General features: G+C 54.8%; 1 protein-coding gene across 4 annotated transcripts in view; it reads right to left on the reverse strand.

Annotated features, from left to right (window-relative positions):
- The window catches only part of RGS3 (regulator of G protein signaling 3), a 76012-nt gene extending 60645 nt beyond the window's left edge, over positions 1–15367 (reverse strand). Inside the window, exons 1-8 of one of the 4 annotated variants that reach the window (XM_061377972.1) lie at positions 15320–15367; positions 14986–15179; positions 10715–10861; positions 4532–4582; positions 3904–3962; positions 3175–3269; positions 2291–2359; positions 1496–1556 (exon numbers count right to left, since the gene is read on the reverse strand). In XM_061377972.1, the coding sequence (XP_061233956.1) occupies positions 1496–1556; positions 2291–2359; positions 3175–3269; positions 3904–3962; positions 4532–4582; positions 10715–10861; positions 14986–15028 (525 nt within the window). In that variant the 5' untranslated portion in view covers positions 15029–15179; positions 15320–15367. The other 3 variants (XM_061377975.1, XM_061377974.1, XM_061377973.1) reach the window with 3 other exon arrangements.
- Positions 15368–21144: the final 5777 nt, after the last annotated feature.

The following is a 21144-nucleotide window of genomic DNA, read 5'->3' on the forward strand; positions in this document are numbered from 1 at the left end:
GGCAGAAGCTCTTCCCTGTGAGGGTGCTGAGGCGCTGGCACAGGGTGCCCAGAGAAGCTGTGGCTGCCCCATCCCTGGCAGTGCTCAAGGCCAGGTTGGACACAGGGGCTTGGAGCAAGCTGCTCCAGTGGAAGGGGTCCCTGCCTGTGGCAGGGGTTGGAGCTGGAGGAGCTTTAAGGTCCCTTCCAACACAAACCAGGCTGGGACGATTCTATGATTCTATGAAACTGAGGAAAGGGGAGCTATCCAGAAGCACTGTGCAGCACCCAGGAGTCAGGGCCAGCTCATCTCAGCCCCTGCTGAGGTCCCAGGAGGACCAATGCCCCAGCATCCTCCTCCGACCCATGAGAGCAGGGTGCTGTGCATGGGTGCTATGCACACATTCTGTCCTCTCTGCACACTCTGACACTTTGTGAAACCCACTGCCACAATCTGAGGAGGAAGGGACATCTCTGGGGAGCTCAAATATGACCAGAGGCCCCTCCATAGGAGAGCTGCAAGTTCAGAGCCTTATTATGTTCACTGTTACAAGAAAGCTGCATCTCACTAGTCCAACGTTCCGAGGAGGCCATGCTCAAGCTGCCTCTTACCCTTTTCTCAGGTCATTGCCACAAATTGCTTCTTTTTAACCTCTTGCTAGGGAGTGAATTTCCACACTTCAGGGGATGTATTAACACCTGCATGAAACCCTTCCGGCTGCCGAGAACTCTGAGGTACAGAGGACATGACCAGGGGTGGATCTCTGCCCCCTGGCAGCCAGGATGATACATTTCCGTGTCTGAGTGGATCAGCAGAGTCATTCCCAGCAGCAGCCCTGCAGGGTTCTCCACAAAAGCAAAGCCCGCTGATGTGAAAGCTGTATTACCAAGCAGCAGCCAGGCTGGGGCAGCAGCACTGTGACCAAACCTGCAGCAGCGGGGACATGGATCCTGGCATGGAGACATTCTGGCAGCATCACTGCCTCCAGGAACAGCCCGAGACCTCTGCATCTGACCCCTGCCGACCACCACCACCACCACCACCTCCACTAGTGAAGCCTTGGCTGTTGAGTGCAGGGAATCAGGCACAATCCTCCTCAGAGGAGCATGTCCCCACCATTGCACCCACTTGGCCACCGCTCAGGACACGTCAGATGGGAAATGTGCCAGACTGAGCAAGGCTGACCCCATCTCGTCCCCCCAGCAGGCAGCACTCACTTGGGCCAACTATCTGCACCCCTAATTGCTGCTACTCTGCGTGTCCCTACAGGTGGAAGAAGTGACAGTCCCTGATCTAGCATCCCCCTTTCACAGCCTCCCTACCCCTGCTTCCTGCAATCACACCAACATCAGGCTCACAGTGGCACGACCTGGGAACGGGACCAGGGAAGTCAGTGGGCACCCTTTGGTCCAAAGTGGGAGCAGCCTGCTCCTGCCCTGAGGATGCACCACATCCACCCACCAACCTGAGAGAGTCAGACCCCAGACCCACACGCTGCACTCTGGCACTGGAGTACCTTGTCCATGGTCAGGAGGGACTTCACACCAAAGCTCATGCAGCCGATGAGTTTGCTCTGTCTGCAGGAGAGGCACAGACCATCAGCACTTGTGAGAACTCCCCAGGCACCAGCTCCCCACGAGCATCCCTTTGCAGGGAGCCCACATCCATCCCAAACTGCCCAGTCCAGGAGCCAGGCAGTGACTGGGATGTGCCTCCCTGCCCATGCTTTTAGCAAGCACAGTGTAGCCACATGGCTGAGCTGCAGCAGGAGCTGGGCTCAACATCGTGGTCCAGCCCAGTGCTGGCAGGAGCTCAGCTGAGGAGGCAGATGCCACCTGCCTACAAAGTGCCAGACCCTTTGCTGCTGAGCTCTCCTCCTCGCTGCATTGCCCTCAAAGGTAGGGAAGGTCCCCAGCACACAGCCAGGCTCCAGCCAGCTTGACTTTAGCCATCAGTGTAGGCACAAGTGGCTGCAGGAGTTGTAATCGCTGGTGCAGCTGAGCACAGCAGCAAAGCCAACAGAGCCCAACAAGGGCAGGGTTTCCTCCCCATCAGCCTGGAGTGTTGAGGTGCTCACCAGCACAGGCTGCCCATAAGGATGACCCTGGCCGGGTGGTCCCACCAGCAGGTCCCAGCCCCACTGCTCATGCCTCTGCCTCACCAGCCTGTAGCCTTCATGTGGGCAGCCCCAATGTCAGGGCCAGGCCTCAAGGCCCATGGCACTGGAGGAGCTCACATGGGGGGTGGGCAGGTTCACTGCCATGCCAGCCCCATTTGGAAGAGGTTTTGTGGCAGGCTGGCAGCCCCTTACCTGGAGTTTCTCTCTCTGTTCCAGACTGTGACAAGGAGACGTTTCTGCTCATCCTCCTCTTGCACTGGGCTGTAACAAGCAAAGGGGACAGTCCATGAGCTGATGACACTGCATGATCTTCCCCTCGCAGCCAGGGACCCCTCATGCTCCTCAGAGCCAGATCTTCTCCATTCCCTGCACTCCCATTGCAGCATCACCCCAAATGTCAACCTCCTCAAACAAGCCACTGTTCCACCAATTGTCTCATTCCTGACAGCCAACTGCAAAGGGATGTGACCGCTCCTGGACAGGTGCTGGGGACACTCTTCAGGTTGTTTAAGAGGACAAACAACGTTGCAGAAAGACACACATCCAACACCAAAGGGTAAATGCAAAGAACAAGCCACAGTTCACAATGCTGCATGGTGACAGAAGTCTGGTTACTGAGCAACGCCAAGCTCTACCAAAACAGCTGCATCCCCATACAGAGACATGCTGTAGCTATAGGAAATCCTTTTACCTTCCTCATTCATCCCAATGCCCATGCTACTGCAGGTGTAAGGTGTATGAAATGGAGTGTATTTGCCCAGCTCCTGCCCAGCAAGAGAGTCCAAGCGTGGAGAGCACTGCTGCCATGCTTTGTGCCGACAGCTCTGTGAGCCTTCACCAAGCTCTGCCCAAAAGTTCAAGGCATTTCAGCTATAAAACCCCAGCAGAATAATGCCTGTCACTCCTCATCTCAGCAGCAGATCTGCTCATGCATGATGCATGTTTGTTATGGATCATAATGCACAACAAACATGGGGTTTAGCTTCAAGAGGGTGCCTCAGGACAACAGCCACGTGGCTCCCCACGTGAACACAGTAATGGATGGACCAGAGCTGCCTCTGCCCTCTCATACTCACAAGAGAAAGTGCTCATGGAAGACAGGGTTCTTGCTGTCTGGCACAGTCTTTGTCTTCTGCCTGCACCTCCAATCAGCATCTGGCACGATGGACATCTTTAGGGAGGGAAACAAGCAGCGTGTCAGTGCTTCTAAAGCCAGTCCTGGCACAGCACAGCCACTGCCATGGGTGGCTGAGCCTCGAAGCTCCAGCTGAGCCTGTGCTTGGATTAGATCACTCTGTGGTGTCCAGCGCTTGCATTACAGAGCTCTTCAGGGCATCAGAGGGCAGGAAAATAGCAGAATCAAGGACTGGTGCACAGGAGTGGTGCTGGCTGGTCTCTGACTTGCACCCCCTTGCAGGGGAGATGCTTCGTGCACTGTGCACCGCCCTGGGGCAGCCTGCCAAGGGGACCTCCAGGAGAGCCCAGAGCCACCCTGTGCTGGCCACACTCCTATCCCCACCAGTCCTCATCACCAGTGGGATGCTCCTACAACGACTGACACAGCCCTCAGCTGGATCCTGTCCTCTGCTTTTCTGGCTCCATGCAGACACTGTGCCAACAAAACCATGAGCCCTCCAGCACTGGGCAAGGGACCAGCCACCCCCCTACATGCTGTGGGTGCTTGGCCAGAGCAGGACAGAGTGGGAAAGGGAAGGGACAGGCAGGCAAGAGCACACTTGGAGAAGCCAACCACAAAACCCCAAGAAAGCATGAAGCTCGCAGAGCAAAGCCTGAGCAGAACCCACCTTCACGTAGGAGTCGCATGGTCGGTGCTCCTTTCCCATCAGACCTTTTGCTTCCATGACTGGAAAGGAAACAGAATGGTCATGGCCCAAAGCAGCAGCAAAGCACCATGGGGTGCTCCCTTCATGCGAGGCTGAACCCAGCCCCTACACCCTAGGATGCTGCACACACCTCCCCAACAGCCTGCTCTCCCTGGGCACCCACAGACACGTGAAGGACCTGGACCAGGGGAAATACTCTTGTTGAAGAAATATTGGTGGTGCTAAAAAAGCACCATCTGGAGGTAATGGAACGAATTGGAAACCCTGGAAAATGGTTTTGGCCAATGTAAAAGACATTTTAGTGGAGATAAAGCATTTCAGATTTTCTTTTCCAAATGATATTTGACTTTTTTCCCTTCATATGGAGTTAAAGGAGAAAACAATTTATACGAGCAGATGCAAAACACACCCAGAAACGGTCCCCAGAAATTTCAGGTTGGCCTCTAAATCAGAGAGCTCCCAATCGTGCCACTCTACCACAGCTGTTCCCCACAGCTGCCAAGAAGCTCCAAAGAGCTTAAAGCAAGGGCATGGCAGTGCTGCCCCCATCACTAGCCCACCCTGCCATGTGCCCCATGGAGATACTCACTGTGCAGCACCAGGACACGGTTCTGCACCTCAACGGACAGCTTCAGCTGGCCTAGAGGAAAGGAAAGGAGAGGAGAGGACAGTGTTTGCTCAGCACACAATAAACTGATGGCAGGAGACAAGAGCCCATGGCAGCAGGGAAGTGGAAGCACCAGGATGAAACAGTCACCATGGGGTGGACTAACCCTGGTGGAACAGAGGGGTGCAGATGCTCAAATCCTGCTCCCAGCCCAGATCCAACTTCCCCTTTGCCCCTCCCCTGAGCTGCTGGTGGGCAAGAAGCTGCCAACCCTGCAGAAGGTGACGGTGGGCCAAGCTGCAGACAAGCCTGGACAAAGGACAAGGACAAGCAGTGCCTCTGGTAGCAGGAGCACACCAGCACAGGGTCTGCTGGGGCAGCCTGCGCCATCGCACTAACCTGGTTTTGTCCATCCACTGCTGCAGGACCTGCTCCCTGCTTGCCCTGCTGCTTTCCTCATCCATTCAGGATCTGTCTGCTCTTGGAAATCGCAAAGCCTTAAGAATCTCTTCTCGACTGTCACATCCAGCAACAGTCCCTTTCCACTGGCACTATTGAGCAGGAAGGACGCAGCGACACCACAGCCCATGCAGCATGCACAACTGCTCACAGCAAAGCCAAGAATAGAGCCCAGCCTTTGCACAGCTCCAACTCCCACTGCCTGTTGAAATGCCCATGCCAGGACCCTGAGCTCCCACCTCTCATCATGAGCTGCAGTCTGTGCTTTTCCAGCACTGCCTGGACCTGTTTGCCAGCAACTGATTCCCAGCATTGAAAACCAGAGCAGTCATAGCCCTGTGCCAGCTCTGGGAGAGCTCCACGTGTAACCCCCGCTGAGCACGGGCACAGGCCCAGGGCAGCAGCTCTGCTCTGCCAGCTTCCCAACAGGAACACACCGGCCTTCCCATGCTCCAGCAACCCTGCATCAGCCCTGAAGCCCATCCACAATGCTCATAGTGGCACAAAGACTCAGCTGATGGCATTTGCCAGGGTCTGGGTGAGACTCCATGGCACAGAGAGCTCTGAATTCCCAAGAGGATCCCTGGGAGTCGCTGCCTGCAGCCTGGATGGGATGTGCAGGTGTTAAGGGTGATGCAGGGTCTGGAATCATAGGATCAACCAGGTTGGAAAACACCTTTAAGATCATCAAGTCCAACCTTTACCCCAGCTCTGCCAAGGCCACCACAAAATCTGCATAATTGCTCTGAACCAACCCCAAACTAAATCATTCCCAATGCTCCTGGAGGATTAAAACATCAGAAGCATTGTTAGCACAACACCCCATTTAGCCCAAAGCAAAATATCCCCTTTTCACTTGTTTTCCAGCTTATACAACACAACAAATACGGAAACACCATTTAGAGACATCTAAACAGCTTGCAAACTAAACCCCAGTTTGCAAAGCACACACCCAAGGATCTGGCTTGCTGGCGGTGGGGGGGATAACTCATGGGCTTGTTCAACCTGAAACAACCAAAAAACTCCCATTTTACTTTAAAAAAAAAAAAAAAGAACATTTAAAATTTCTCTCAGCTCACATTTGTGTCCGTGTGTGTGTGCACATGTGGAAATGCACATCCTCATGTGCAGTTATGTACGAGGGACAGCAGGGTGAGAAAGGACAAGCACAGGCAGGGTCGGTCAGGAGAGCTCTATTGCAGCTAACACTGATGTACAGCAGTGAGAACACTGACCCCTGTTCCACTGCTACCCCAGCCTCCCGGACCATGACTGTAACCCCTCTGCTGTCTCCGGATCTCTGGCTCTGTGGGAACCCTCTCCCTGCTCCACTATTAGCATGGAACAACCGTTACAGCATGGGAGCAAAATGCCCCTGGCCAACCAAGCATGACGAGGACTCTGCCCAGGGTGAATGGGCCCCAGGGAGGAGAAAGGAAGCTTTTGTGCTGGTTCTTCAGGATAGGAGGCTCTGAACCCAGCAATGGCCTGGGGAGGGCTGGGGCTGCTCAGCTCCTGGGGTAGCTCATGAGGCACAGCGAGGGATCAGGTCACACAGGACCACAGCCTCGTGCACCGTGCAGGACTGCTGCTTCTGGTGCAGGGACAGGCCAAGGGGAATGGCTTGAACCTGCCCGAGGGGAGACTGAGCTGAGCTCTTAGGCAGAAGCTCTTCCCTGTGAGGGTGCTGAGGCGCTGGCACAGGGTGCCCAGAGAAGCTGTGGCTGCCCCATCCCTGGCAGTGCTCAAGGCCAGGTTGGACACAGGGGCTTGGAGCAAGCTGCTCCAGTGGAAGGGGTCCCTGCCCGTGGCAGGGGCTGGAGCTGGAGGAGCTTTAAGGTCCCGTCCAACACAAACCAGGCTGGGATTCTATGACAGTGCCCATGACCCCTGTCTTGCAGGCTACACCAGCATCAAAGAGCTGGGAGAAAACAGGCAGTTTCGCCTTCTCCACAAATTGTCCCCTAGCAGAAGGGATGTGGAGGAACAGTTGACATTTATCTTAATACATTTGATCCCAAATGTCTCCAAAGCGCATGAAGGGACAAATCACACGTCCCAGAACACCCAGCCAGCCCTTCTGCCCCAGAGGGTCCCAGCCCGCTCATGCCAGGGCTTTGTAAAGCCCATCGGCTTTGTAAAAATTCCAGGGCTGGGATCAGAGCAGGAAGCTGCTGAGGGAAGGAGCTGGTCCAGCCTGAGCTGGCAGAAGGGATCCGCTGCACCAGTGCCTGCACTTGGACAGAGCAGTTGCATGCTCTCAGATGCACAGAGCAGTGACCTTCCTCCAGACCTGGCTGGGCAGCAACACAAACCAAACCAAGGCAAGCTCTTGGGCTGCATCTCCACCTCACTCCAAGAGCAGAGGCTCAGAGAAACATTATCCTCTGGGTTTATCCCTTTGGATACATCCCTCACACAAACTCAGGGAAACAGCTTCAGCAAAGAGGCCCTGGCACAGCTTCTCCAGGCCACCAGTGTTCAGTAAAGCTTCATATAAATGAAAATAGGTGCAGGGAAAGGCCAAAGGGAGACAGCAGAGCAGACAGCTCACCTCACAACAGGACCCACACGCAGCTCCCTGGGTGCACGCCCCATCACAGAGAGAGGGTGCCCAGGCCACCATCCATCTGGGCCCCACAGGGCTGGGAGAGGCAATTCAAGCTGATGAACAAAGCTGGCACAAGGAGAACAGGGGGAAACCAGCACAATATGAACAAGCACAAGATGGTAATCAAACATTCCCACCCACGAGAGAAGCTGGCGAGGCTCAGGGAGGGCACACATGAATGTTCTCCTTTGGGAGCAGCCCTGACAGGCAGGAAAAGCTGCTCCTGTCTGATGATCCCTGAGAAACAGAAAATTTGGGGATCTGCTCCTGAAATGCTTTTTTGGTTTATTATAGGAAAAATGCAGCTGTTGCCCTGGCTGGGACAGCCAAGAGCCATCAATGCAGACATCAGGGATTCTTACCAGAGGAAAGCAGTGTCGGAGAGCTGCTGGCGGTGGAGGCCCCTATGGGCACAAGGCAGAGCATCCCCAGATCACCATCTGCAGCCTCCAGCCCTGGCACTGGCCCTTTTGAAGGCTCCCTCTTTGGTCACGCACATGGAGAGGGCAGCGCTGGCTCTGTCCTGCTGCTGCTCTCCTGCTCCAGGCAGACACCACCACATCTCTCTGGGATGGTCAGCCCATGAAGGGAGCTGCAGCTGCTGAGATGATGCTTGGCCTGGACTCGGTTACAGAGCCAAGAGGCACCACAAAACTCACATTATTTGGCATGAGTGAGCTCTACTGACAAAGACAGGAGGGTTTCAGCTCCCAGGCTTGGTTGTCCTCAGCAGATGGATGCTTCCAAGCCAAAAGGGGGAAGGAGCAGCATCCCTGGCTGCCCTGGGAAGGGACACCCGGCTCTGCTCAGGTAACCCCCCCGGTTCCCTCTCTGACAGCACACACTGCACAATCACCTGCCCTGCTCACTAACACAAGCAGAGGCTTTGAAAGAAAACTCCAGATGGGTGCCCAGTGGCACTGGGAAGGGCACCCACCTTCTGATGAGCCATCACACACCCCAGGGAGCAGCCAGGCCATGGCTGCTGGGCCAGCTCCAGCCTGCAGAGCCAAGTCACTTCTTCAACCCCATGCAGCAAAGCTGAGGCAACCACAGAAATACCCACAGGGAGCGCAGGAGGAAACTGGGGCTCTGCCCTAGTGGGGGCCGCAGCTCCAGGCGCCCCTAGAGCAATGGCAGCTCCTGCCCATCCAAGGGGCAGACCGAGCTGGGCGCCTGGCATCCATCCGGCTGCTGCCGCACACCGCAGCGCCTGCAGCTTGGTTTCAGGGCGCTCCCCGCTTTGAGCGCTCCATGAGCCACGTTCCAGCCCAGCGTCAGCGCCTGCAGGGAGCAGCGCTGCACCCCATTGCTACCGCGGAGCTTGGGCCGTGCCTCGCTGCAGCTCCCCCCGCGCTCGCAGCCCCGCGGCCGGGCTGCAGGCTCGCCGCTTACCGAACGTGCGGAGGCAGAAAGAAGCTCCGAGGGGGGCAGCGCGGCGGGTGCAGAGCGAGACCCTGCGGATGCTCCCGGGCTCCATGGCGGGACCCCTCTAAGCCGGCAGCACCCGGAGCTGGAGCTGCCCCTGCCCCTGCCCAGCCCGGAGAGCTCCGCGGGCACGGACCGGCAGCGGGATCCCACGGGACGCGTCCAACCGCCGCCCGTTGGGACAGCGCCGCTCCCATTGGCCCCGCGGGTTTGAACAGGGACCGCACCTGCCTGAGCAAACAGAGCCGAGCCCCGGCCCCGGCCCCGGCCGCGTGTGGGGATGCAGGCAGCATCCTGCGCTCCGCGAGCACCCCACGGCCACGCCGCTCAGGCACCGGGCATGAGCTCCGAACGGGGAAACCTTGACACGTTTCTCCTGCTCTGCGGCGTGCCAGGATGGAAGCAACCCGGTGGCTGTTGGTGCCATGGGGACTGCCAGCACATGTCCCACTGCAAACTCACAGCGCTGAGGAGATTACTGCGGGCAAGCAAAGGGGGTGAGCTAAGAAAGGGATGGCAGGGCATGGGGTGCCTGCTTGGCTCTCAGAGATACAGAATCAGCCAGGTTGGAAAAGCCCTTTAAGCTCATCCAGTCCAACCCTTACCCCAGCACTGCCAAGGCCACCACTAACCCATGGCACTGAGGCCTCGTCTCCACGCTGTGTGAACACTTGCAGGGACGGTGACTGCAGCCCTGCCCTGGGCAGCCTGTTCCAATGCCTGAGCACCCTCTGGGGCAGGAATTGTTCCTCAGCTCCATCTAAACCTGCCCTGGTGCAGCTTGAGGCCGGTTCCTCTTGTCCCATCCCTTGTTCCTTGGGAGCAGAGCCCAGCCCCTCCTGGCTCCATCTGAAAAGGCAAAGACACGCAGCCCCCCAGGCTCACGGGATCACTCTGCAGGGCCCCAGAGCTGCCCCTTCCATCACCTGGGAGCTGGCAATGCACCCACCAGCTCCAGATGCTGCACCACAGCTCACTGGGAGGCACCCAGAGCTAACACCACTGTGGGGAGTGGGGGGGGAATTACACAGAGCTGCCCAAAGGCCAGGCTGTCCCATTCTGCTTCCCACCCTCAAATCCAAGCAGTTCTGCTCCTCACAGTGCCAGGACCCCCCAGGGCTGATCTCCATCAGTCCCCAGCAGGGTGGACCTGCTCCCACATCACCTCATGCCGTAGGAAACACCACACTCAATGAGTTTGGATCCTTGTGGCACTGGTGTGAGGCTGCAGGGTCCCCAGCAGCATGGGGGCTGTGGTGAGCCTGGAGCAGCCCCACAAGGGCTTTCAGGGTGGGAGAGGCTGATTCACAGCTCCCACTGCCCTGGGCCTGGGCAGAGGTGGGCAATGGGAGAGCTCAGCCCTGACAAGTGAAGGTTGGAGGGACAGGGGTGCAGCCCAGCACAGACTCTGAGCAAACCTGACAGTGGATGCTGCTGTCAGCGCTGTGAGGGCAGCTTCACTTCCCAACCTGCATCCAGCTGGAGCAGTACTAAATGCATTGACCTCTCTGGGACAGAAAAGGACAAGATCTCCTATAGACCCAGGGTGCTGGATGCACACCCCTGCCATCCTCCCCATGGCTGCCCCTTCACACGCTCCTGGCCATGGCTGAACATGAACAGGAACAGCTCCTGGCCCACAGCCCCCCTCACACCCCATCACTCACCTTTCCCCTTCACCCATGCACGGCTGATCTTCCTCCTGCTCCCCGAGGCTCCCCTCTGCTGCCGTGGGGAGGATGGTGCAGCCCCACATCGCCCCTTCGCCAGGGGCAGATGCTCCAGCTCCAGCAACTGGGGACTCTGCCCTGTTCCTGCCAGAGGAAAGAGGAGATGAGACACAGCAGGACGCGGAGCTGCACACAGGGGACATCACAGGCTCTGCAGAAGGGTATGTGTGCACCTTGCCCAGCCTGCATGCCCTGCTGCTGGGGCCCCTGCACTGAGCCTTCCCTGGCCAGCTCTGCACAAACGGGCACATCTGCCCCCAGCATCACCCCACTGCTCAGCCCTGCCTGTGTGCAGACAGGAGAGGAGGGATGGAGATCCCCTGGTTCCAGTGTCACAGCAGAACAGACCCATGCTCACAGGGAGTCACCCTGGCACACACCTGAGCTGCAGCCATGGCCCTTTGGCACACAGAGCGTGTGCCCCAGAGGCTCTGCTCAGCATCCTCATTGCATTTCAAACAGCCAGCCAGCCCCATCAGGGCTTCATTAGTCCATAAGCAGCTTTCCAGGACACTGGAGATGCTGCCCTGCCACTGCTAGGTACTCAGGACAGTCTTGCAAGGCTCCAGCTCCAGCCCATCCTGTGCTGATGTGCTGGGGCTCAGAGCAGCAGGGAGGCCCCGCACCAGGAGGACCTGCATGGCTCCCTTGGGGCCAGCACCCTGCAGATAACAGCAGGTACAGTGGCCCCAGTCTGTCCCTCCTTGCCCACAGCCATCATACCACTATGGGATCCCATTTGATAGAGAGGGAAGTGCACAGACCCAGAGATGGGAGCCTTCAGAGCACAGAGCAGGGGAACCTGCATGGCTCAGTAGCTCTTCAGCACCAGAAACTTCTGCCCAGGCTTCTCCCACAGAGGTGAGCAGTGCAGGGTTAGTGCAGTGCAAATGTCTCACGTTGCCCTTATGCAGACCCAGTGCAAACACAGCCTGAGCTGTGGAGCCTCAGGTGAATCCCCCTTACAAGGGCAGAGCAGTGTCCCTCTTCCATGGTGTGCCCATGGATGTAAGTTGGATAGAGTTGGATAGACTGAGGATTGGATGTGAGCTGGACAGAGTTCCAACACTATTCATGGAAGCAGAAAAGCCTGACCTGTGATTCTGCTACAGGATGGAGCCCTCTGAAGCCAGGATGTGCCAGGACACACAGCGCCAAGCTCAGTGCCTCCAGGTACCCCAAACCATCCTCCAGCTCCATCGTCACAGGCCTTAGCCCAAGGGGCCTGGCGCAGAGGCAGCAGCTTGGAAAGGCTGTTTGCTCCTAGAAAAGCTGCCTTTTCCCCAGAGCTTGGCTCATTCTCTGGCAGGGGCACAGGTTTGATTCAGCTGAATTTACACCAGCAAAACTGCCTGAAACTGCAGCAACAGAAGGGAGAGAGTGAGCAAAGGAGGGATGCTCTCTGGCCAGCCCAATCCATCACTGCCAACAGACACCTACTGTACCTCTGCCATAAATCACAGGGCATCGGAGAAGACACAAATAATGATTTGGAAGTCTCCAAAGGCCTCCAGACAAAAATCATGGCTCTGTGCTGGCAGCTTCACACAGTGCTCAGCTCTAACCTTGACAACCTGCAGGCAGCCAGCTAGTGCCATCACAGTTATACTTGCCTCTTAAGGTATGCAGAGCCTGTGAAGGCCTTGCAGGACTCTCTGCTGGCAGCTCCCATGCAAAGCTCCTGCCCCATGGTGGAAAGGAGCCAGGTGCCTCCCGGTGTCCCCTGGTCCCTCCTTCACACAGCACAGCAGGATGTGAGGTGGATGATGTGCAGCTCAGAGATCAGTGAAGCAAAACAGGCCCAGAGCTGAGTCTGCTTGGGCTGCCAGAATCACCTTCCTGCTCAGGGAATCACCCACATCCATCCCCATGGATGCTGTGCTGCTGGAACCTCCTGCACGCAGGGGAAGGGGCGCCAGTGACCATTGGTGAGAGCTGTCAGCACCACTGAACTGCTCTGCTGCTGCTCAGCTTCTCAGCAGCGATGCCTGGGAGCACAATGGGCTCCAGCTGCCCCCACCACAGGGACCCAGAGCTCAGGGTGGGGTGAAGAAGGAACCCAAGCAAAGGAGTGATTTCATCTGTAATTGCTGCTCATTCAGCACAGCAGTGGCTTTGCTGCCCTGATCAAGATGCAGGGGATACACAAGCTCTGCAGCACAGGCAGAGGCAGAGCACCAGCAGCCCCACAACCCTGGGTTTCTCAACAGCTCCAACATGCTTTTCTAATAATGATTTTGGATTTGAGTACAGGGGGGGATGGATCCCCATTTCCCAGCAAGGCTGACAATGTCACAGGTGTGGGAGGCAAGCAGAATCCCAGACTGCTTTGGTTGAAGGGACCTTAAAGCTCACCCAGCTCCAACCCCTGCCACAGGCAGGGACCCCTTCCACTGGAGCAGCTTGCTCCAAGCCCCTGTGTCCAACCTGGCCTTGAACACTGCCAGGGATGGGGCAGCCACAGCTTCTCTGGGCACCCTGTGCCAGCGCCGCAGCACCCTCACAGGGAAGAGCTTCTGCCTAAGAGCTCAGCTCAGTCTCCCATGGGCCATCACATCCTGCAGTTTCCTATCCCAGCTGCCCAAGGAGATCTCTGCACCCTGGCATTAGAAACACATCCCCACTGCTGCTCATGCTCTCCCTGTAGACCCAGGTACTGTAGACCCAGTAGAGCCTTCAGCTCCAGCACAGCTCACCAACATCGGAGCTCATCCAGACCATAACAAACTGAAACCAGAGGTGTCACATCCTTTACCACATCTTCTGACATGCGCGAGAGCCCTGGCCACAGAGCCAGGATGGGAATGAACCCCTTCAACCCATCCTCACCTTCCTCCCCTGTCCTCACAGGCAGCACTGGCAACAACCCTGGGAGAGGAACCAAGCCACAGGTAGTTCTACTACAGAACATTACAGGAGCTCTCCCTTCCTGCGGCCAGCGAGGGTCTGGGGACCCCTCAGCACCCCAGCCTTGGGTATGCAGAGGAACCTCCCAGAGGCTCAATCCCCTTCTCTTACAGCTGCATCTAACAGCAAGATCACACATGGAGGTTCCCAGAGGAGAGGCCCCAGAGTGGCTGGGGTCACTGTCAGTGCTGCTGTCACCTCCTGACACGAGGCTTGAAGAAGGGCCCTGCCACTGTCCCCAGCATCCATCTATCCCTCACCACATCCCCCAGAAGCCCTGAGCACCACAGACACAGGTAAATGATGTCAAAGTTGTCCTGGACAACAAGGAACCAGCACACAGGTGGGATGGGCACTGCTCAGTGGTACAGAGTGCATCAAAGTGTTCCTCCCTTCAGGCTTATCAAAAGCTCTTTGTTGAGCTGAATCCACTTGCTGACACTCCCAGTGATCTCCATGTGCCACCCACCAAAATTAACACTTTATCCCAGCAGATTTACTTACCCCCAAAAAGTAGTCTGGGATTGCATGTTTCAGTGCACAGCATCCCCAGCCATCAGTGACCAGCATACCTCAACCCACAGCACACACAACACCAAACAGTCCTATGGGGGAAGAAGCAAACCATCCTCTCTGCAGTCCCAGGTATCCTGAACCTCTGTCAGTGCAAGCAGAATGTGCACCAGCCCAGCCCTGCCATGTCCCTATCTTCTTCACCACAGTCCTCACAACAGCATCAAGGCTATGGCTCGTGTTACTCCCTATGGCCCACACAGCAAGTGGTGAGAGGCGTCTGACATGGCCCTGTCTCCTAGGAGCTGCCCAGGCTCTCACAAAGCCTCCCCTCTCCATGGCAAAATGCTTCTAAGAGGCAAAAGGAAAGACAAACAGGTCAGTAACATGCACTGTCTCTATCAGGTCTCACAGGTTTGGGTAAAGGAACCTCATGAGACAGGAGGTTTAAAAAGAGTAATCAAACTGTATTAGTAAAGGAAGAGTCTCTGTGGGACTTTGGGATTCCAAGGCCATGGGAGTCCCCACGCTCCCCTCCCTGAGGGTTTGCTGCTCACTGCAGAAATCACTCCTGACTCCCAAACCCAGCGGATTCCAGTCTGCTCCTTCCTGCAGCACAAGGCACGAGCAGAGAGCCCAAATGGGATCCTGCAACAAGCAGGGCACCTCCAACACCCCACAGAGCATGCGGGAGCTACAGTCCCTCATCTCCAAACACCAGGATGCAGTGGTGCCAACCAGGCACCCGCACAGCCATGATCCCCCCACCCCTCACCCAGCAGAATCACCTGAGCCCTCCGGTGTGATCCCTGGCTCTCCCAGCTGCTCCATGACTGCACGCGTCCCGATCGCTGTCTCCAGCCACCTCCAGGCACCAGCGTCCTGTGCCCAGGCTGTGCTTTGGCTGCCACAAGCCTTTGACCTTGGCACCACAGGTAAAATCCCCACTATGTAAATGTCCCAAGGGCTCTGAGCTCCAGTCCTTGGAAGCCACCAGTTAAACGGTATGCTGGGAAGAGATGGTGGTGGTGGTGCCTGCAACAGCCCCTTTCCTGGCTCCCAGCAGGGACGGATCAACTCTTTCTGCCTTCCCCCCTCACATCCAAGCCCCTGGGGACTGACCTTAACCTGCATTTCCATTGGAGTCTGCAGCAATCTGCATATTCAGCTGCTTGGCCTGGGAGTTAATGGCTTTCTTTTAAATTTTAACAAGTTCTCAGGCACAGATTTCAGTTTCCCAGCACCGGGACCTGCCTTTGGCTGGAAATTCAAACCCAGACACGTGCCCTGACAGTTAGTCCAGGCAAAAGGGTAACAGGCACACACACACAGAGCCCACAGGGCTGAAGCTGGCTTTGAAACTAAAGAGATGAAATCAGACGGGAAAATCACTTGGCTTCCCATGTGGTAGGAGGGTCGGCACAGAAAGGGCTATTTCTGGGGAATCCTGAGGGCAGACCCTGGCATTAGCACGATCCCACAGGACCTCAGCACTGTCCCAGTGGTGGGACTGCTGCAGCCCCTCTGCCCCAGGGTCTAGAGCAACGAGTCCGGGGCACTGCTGGGCTGCTCCTGTCCCTAACACCACTGCTGCAGCCAGCACAGCTGGGTCGTTCCAGCAAGTGCCAATAGAATCATAGAATCACAGAATAGTTAGGGTTGGAAAGGACCTTAAGATCATCCAGTTCCAACCCCCCTGCCATGGGCAGGGAAACCTCACACTAAACCAGGTCACCCAAGGCTCTGTCCAACCTGGTCTTGAACACTGCCAAGGATGGAGCATTCACAGCTTCCCTGGGCAACCCATTCCAGTGCCTCACCACCCTTACAGTAAAGAACTTCTTCCTTATATCCAATCTAAACTTCCCCTGTTTAAGTTTTAACCCATTACCCCTTGTCCTACCACTACAGTCCCTAATGAAGAGTCCATCCCCAGCATCCCTATAGGCCCCCTTCAGATACTATGAGGTCTCCACGCAGCCTTCTCCAGGCTGAACAGAACGAAGAATCATGGGATGAAACAGGTTGGAAAAGACCTTTAAGATCATCAGATCTAACCTTTACCCTACCACTGCCAAGTCCACCACTAACCCATGGCACTATGTCATCAAATCCCAGATTGAAGGGACCTCAAGCATCATCTGGTCCAACCTTTCTTGGCAAAGCATGACCTAGTCTAGATGTTCCAGCACCCTAGACCCAGGGTTCATTGTTAGGGAATCCTCCACTTCCCTGGGGAGATTATTCCAGTGGGTGATTGTTCTGACTGGGAAAAATTTTCCTCTTGTGTCCAACCAGAATCTCCTCAGGAATAACTTGTGCCCATCACCCTTGTCTTTTCCATGGGACCCCTTGTAAAAAGGGAGTCTTCATCTTCTTTGCATGGTGACAAGATCTGGAGCCTTCTCTTCTCCAGGCTGAGCAGTCCCAGCTCTTTCAGCCTTTCCTCACACAGAGCCCAATCCTGGGATCATCTTTGTGGCCCTTCTCTAGACCCTCTCCAGCCTGTCCATCTCTCAGCACCCTGCTGAGATATCAGAGTCTCTGTGATGTCCAGTTTTACAAGAACCTTCTCTTTGCATCTTTATAGGACTTGTTGTGTTTGGTATCTTTCACCCATAGCTTTGGGTTACAAACTTCTTTGGCTGATCCCTTCTCTAAATCTCTCTGCCCCTTACCCCCAAAATGAACACTCTGAATACACAACGTGACTCACCTGCAGTGATTTTGGAACAAGTCCAGAGGAGGGCCAGAAGGATGATCAGGGGACTGGAGCACCTCTCATATGAAGATCGGCTGAGAAAGTTGGGACTGTTCAGCCTGGAGAAGAGAAGGCTGCGTGGAGACCTCATAGCAGCCTTCCAGTATCTGAAGGGGGCCTATAGGGATGCTGGGGATGGACTCTTCATTAGGGACTGTAGTGGTAGGACAAGGGGTAATGGGTTAAAACTGAAACAGGGTAAGTTTAGATTGGATATAAGGAGGAAATTCTTTCCTGTTAGGGTGGTGAGGCACTGGAATAGGTTGCCCAGCGAGGTTGTGAATGCTCCATCCCTGGCAGTGTTCAAGGCCAGGTTGGACGAGGCCTTGGGTAATATGGTTTAGAGCGAGGTGTCCCTGCCCATGGCAGGGGGGTTGGAACTGGATGATCTTAAGGTCCTTTCCAACCCTAACTATTCTATGATTCTATGATTCTGGCCTCTGCACTGGGGAGGTGGTGCTGTTAGAACTCAGGCTTAAAGCATGGCCAAGTACATTTAGGGCAGGCAGAGGGCCTGTAACAAATTCCACGTGGGCAGGAGCTGTTACAAACCAGGAATGCAGAGCACAGAGCAGTCTGTGTGCACAACTTGTCCTCATGCCCATCTTTCAGCAGGGCCAAGCTTGCTGAACTCAAAGCAGTTCATCTTGTCCCTCACCCCTTTGTTACTGCTAAGGCTAAACTGTGGCCAAAACTGCCCACTAAGGCAGCCACAGCTAGGCTGGGTTTGTATTAGAGCTATTCCATCAATCAGCTCCTCTCCATGAGATAGTCACAGCAGAGAAACAGATGGGAGAGCAAGAAGCTCTTCTTTTATCTCCAGTTCTTGAGGGTTTTCACCCGTGTTGAGCACTCTGAGCCTGCAGTAACTGCTTAGCTGCTTCCCTTGCCTGCCCTGGGGCTGCGTAACTCCATAGGGATCCCTTTGAAGCTCAGCAAGGCTTCCTGAAACATCCTGTATAAAATATCTCCTGCGGGGCCAGGCAGAGCCTCCCACTGTCACCCTTTAGAGTGAGGAAACAGCAGCCACACAGGACAGTGGCAGTGGGAGCAACCCCTGGGTTAGCCTCAGCAGCACAGCACAGTCCAACTCTCGGAGGGCTGAGAGCAGATACTGACCCCATAGCACCAGTGGGTCACAATGAACTATGGTTTTCACCTTTTTACCCCCCTTTTGCCATTCTAGCCTGCAGGGTAACAGTAGGCTGAGCACACCCCTGACTTAGGAACATCACCCAAACATCTCACGACTTTACCATGAAAAGGCTTTATCCTTGGCTTTGCGTTTCTTTAAGGCAGTGGGATTTCCACAGGCAGGGCTTTTAACACATACCTGTCCAACAGGCTTTAACCTGAATAAAAGCAGAGTTTACACAGCACTACACAAACTCACAGCACCATCTGCTCCATGCGCTCTGTACCCCTGATTACATTAGTGAACAGTAGCAGTGAGATATTCCAGGTCTCTTAGAGGTTGGATGGGGCTTGGAGCAAGCTGCTCTAGTGGAAGGTGTCCCTGCCCATGGCAGTGGGCTGGAACTGGATAAGCTTTAATGTCCCTTCCAACCCAAAGTACTCTATGATTCTATGAACATCCAGTCCCTTTCTACAGCAGCTCTAGGGCACGTTATATCTGACAAAGAAGTTGACCTAGGTCAAGCAGAAACATACATGAGATAATAAATACAGTGGAAGCAGAGATTAAACTGCAGCAGCAAGAGGTGAAGAACAGCAGCAGGGATCACTCAGTCCCATAGGGCACCAGAGCAGCCTCTGCCACTTAGAAACTCTCACGTGGCCCTTAGAAACTCTCACTGGGGCTACGTGATGCCAGGTCTGCAATGCCGAGTCCCTGCTTTCAGCCCCTGCTGCCTTGCACATGGGGCTGGGATCCAGCTTTCCTGAGCCTGCAGTGCTGCTGGGATTGCTGGATTTGGACTAAAGCTAAGGATACATTGGTGGCTGGCTTGTTTTAATGAAATAAAAATAATATAATAATCAAGCTGGCTCTTCAAACAGTTTAGTGACACTGCTCCCAAAAGAGATGTTTCAATATAGGAAAAGATCTCTTGGGGATGATGATTTTGGCCTTAGGATGGTCACATGGATCAAAGTAATGAAGTTACAACAGCTTAAAAAGTCACTGCCTGTCACCTGAGCTGAACTGAGCACAGAGACTGAAGCTACATGAAGGAGTTGAGCTGCTGTCAGCTTACTGACACCAGGCACCTGGGTGCTGCTTTCCAGGGCTCCCCTGTTGAACCTCTCAAAGCCAGGCCAGCTCAGTAACTTGACAGAAGAACAAGTATTTGTGGTATTGGCAGGCATACAGATTTGGCCAGGGCATCTGCTGGGGGGAGACAGAGATCAGGTACCAGATATGGCTCAAAGTTGCCCTTTTTGTTGGAAGAGATCTCCACCCTCAGGTGAAGCCCCACACACTTTGGTTCTGCTACACTTCTGTGTCCAGATGAAGCTAATTTAGTTGAAGGCTGCTGCTGAAAGGGCAGCTGCCCTTCTTCTCTCCCCTAACTACATGATACCAACTCCCCCCTTCTGCCCAAGCATGGGAGCAGGCACATGGAACCATGGAATCTCTCAAGTTGGAAGGGACCCACAGGAACTATTGAGTCCAACTCCCTGCTCCTTGCAGGACTACCTACAATTAAACCACACAGCTAAGAGCACAGAGCAATGCTCCTGGAGCTCAGGCATGCTTGGTCAGAGTTCCCTGAGGAGTGACCAACAACCCCTCAGTGAAGACCCTTTTCCTTACAGAACTCAAGGATATGTAAGAAGCTAAAAGCAAACATATGGGGTCAGACAAGGTCTGTGCAGCTTGAGGTCCCGTTCCATGTCAGAAGGGGGAAAACAAGAACAGCATGAGACAGTCTCCAATAATAGTTGTCCAGCCCCTAGGACAAGGGGTAACGGGTTCAAACTGAAACAGGGTAAGTTTAGACTGGATATAAGGAAGAAGTTCTTTACTGTAAGAGTGGTGAGGCACTGGAATGGGTTGCCCAGGGAGGTTGTGAATGCTCCATCCCTGGCAGTGTTCAAGGCCAGGTTGAATGAGGCCTTGGGTGACCTGGTTTAGTGTGAGGTGTCCCTGTCCATGGCAGTGGGGTTGGAACTGGAGGATCTTAAGGTCCTTTCCAACCTGAACTGTTCTATGATTGTATGACTTTCCACTATAATAGAGTCACCTTGAGTTTACATTCTGCAGCCATAGGAGTTGGATCCCACTGGGGAGGCAGCACATGAGGAGTTCAGCCTCACCATGGCCACTTTAAGCCACCCTGTGAATTCATTTGTATTCTGGATCATTTGGCACAGCACGGCCTGGTTACTGCATAATAGTGATCATGTTCTCTGCAGTCAGAAAGGCACTGCCCTCCCTCCAAGCACAAAGCACTCACTTCTACAGTGTTATTGATGAGCATGAGGTTCCTCTGTCCAGGTGAGATAACGTCTGACCCCGCTGCAGAGTTCAGGCCTGGAAAACAGGTCTTTCTGAAGCACAAGGCAAAGAAAAGCAAGATTCATGGTGAAACCAATTCGAATGAACAGTCGGAAAGGCAGCTCAGAGCTTAGCCTACAGGTTTCCTTTGCAAAGCACCTTCCAAAATGAATTAACAAAGCCAGCATTAACGTTAATAGTTGGTCCATGCAGCTGAAAATAACTCCTTCACTGGTACACTCAATTTGCCCAAGTACCTTTCTTAGGTCAGAGAAGAAAGTGCACTCAGTGAAGAATTTTAGGTTGGCAATGTTTAGATAATCAAAACTGATGAATCAGTTTATGGTAAAAAAGGATCCCAGGAAGATACTTTAAGGATGAAACAGCTTTATTTGGAGGCCTTCATCAGAGATGATCTAACCTTAGAAAACCCAGGGCAGGAAGAGAAACCTGCAAGCTGTATATACAAGGTAGCTCACTCCACTGGGAGCTGGGCTCCTCCTTGCAGCACCTGTTTTGTCTTTAGGGAAAGACAGAATGATTCCAGACATTAAAGTCTGGGGACACATGCACTTGGAGGGCTACAAAGATGCTGCGAGGGCTGGAGCAGCTCTGCTCTGGAGCCAGGCTGAGAGAACTGGGCTGTGTCAGCCTGGAGAAGAGAAGGCTCCTGAAGGGGAGACCTTAGAGCAGCTCCAGTGCCTAAAGGGGCTGCAGGAAACCTGG

The sequence above is a fragment of the Neopsephotus bourkii genome, unplaced genomic scaffold, assembly GCF_033783945.1.
Source record: "Neopsephotus bourkii isolate Nb327-2 ecotype Australia unplaced genomic scaffold, CSIRO-AGI_Nbou_v1 NB_1761, whole genome shotgun sequence".
Lineage (NCBI taxonomy): Eukaryota > Metazoa > Chordata > Aves > Psittaciformes > Psittacidae > Neopsephotus > Neopsephotus bourkii.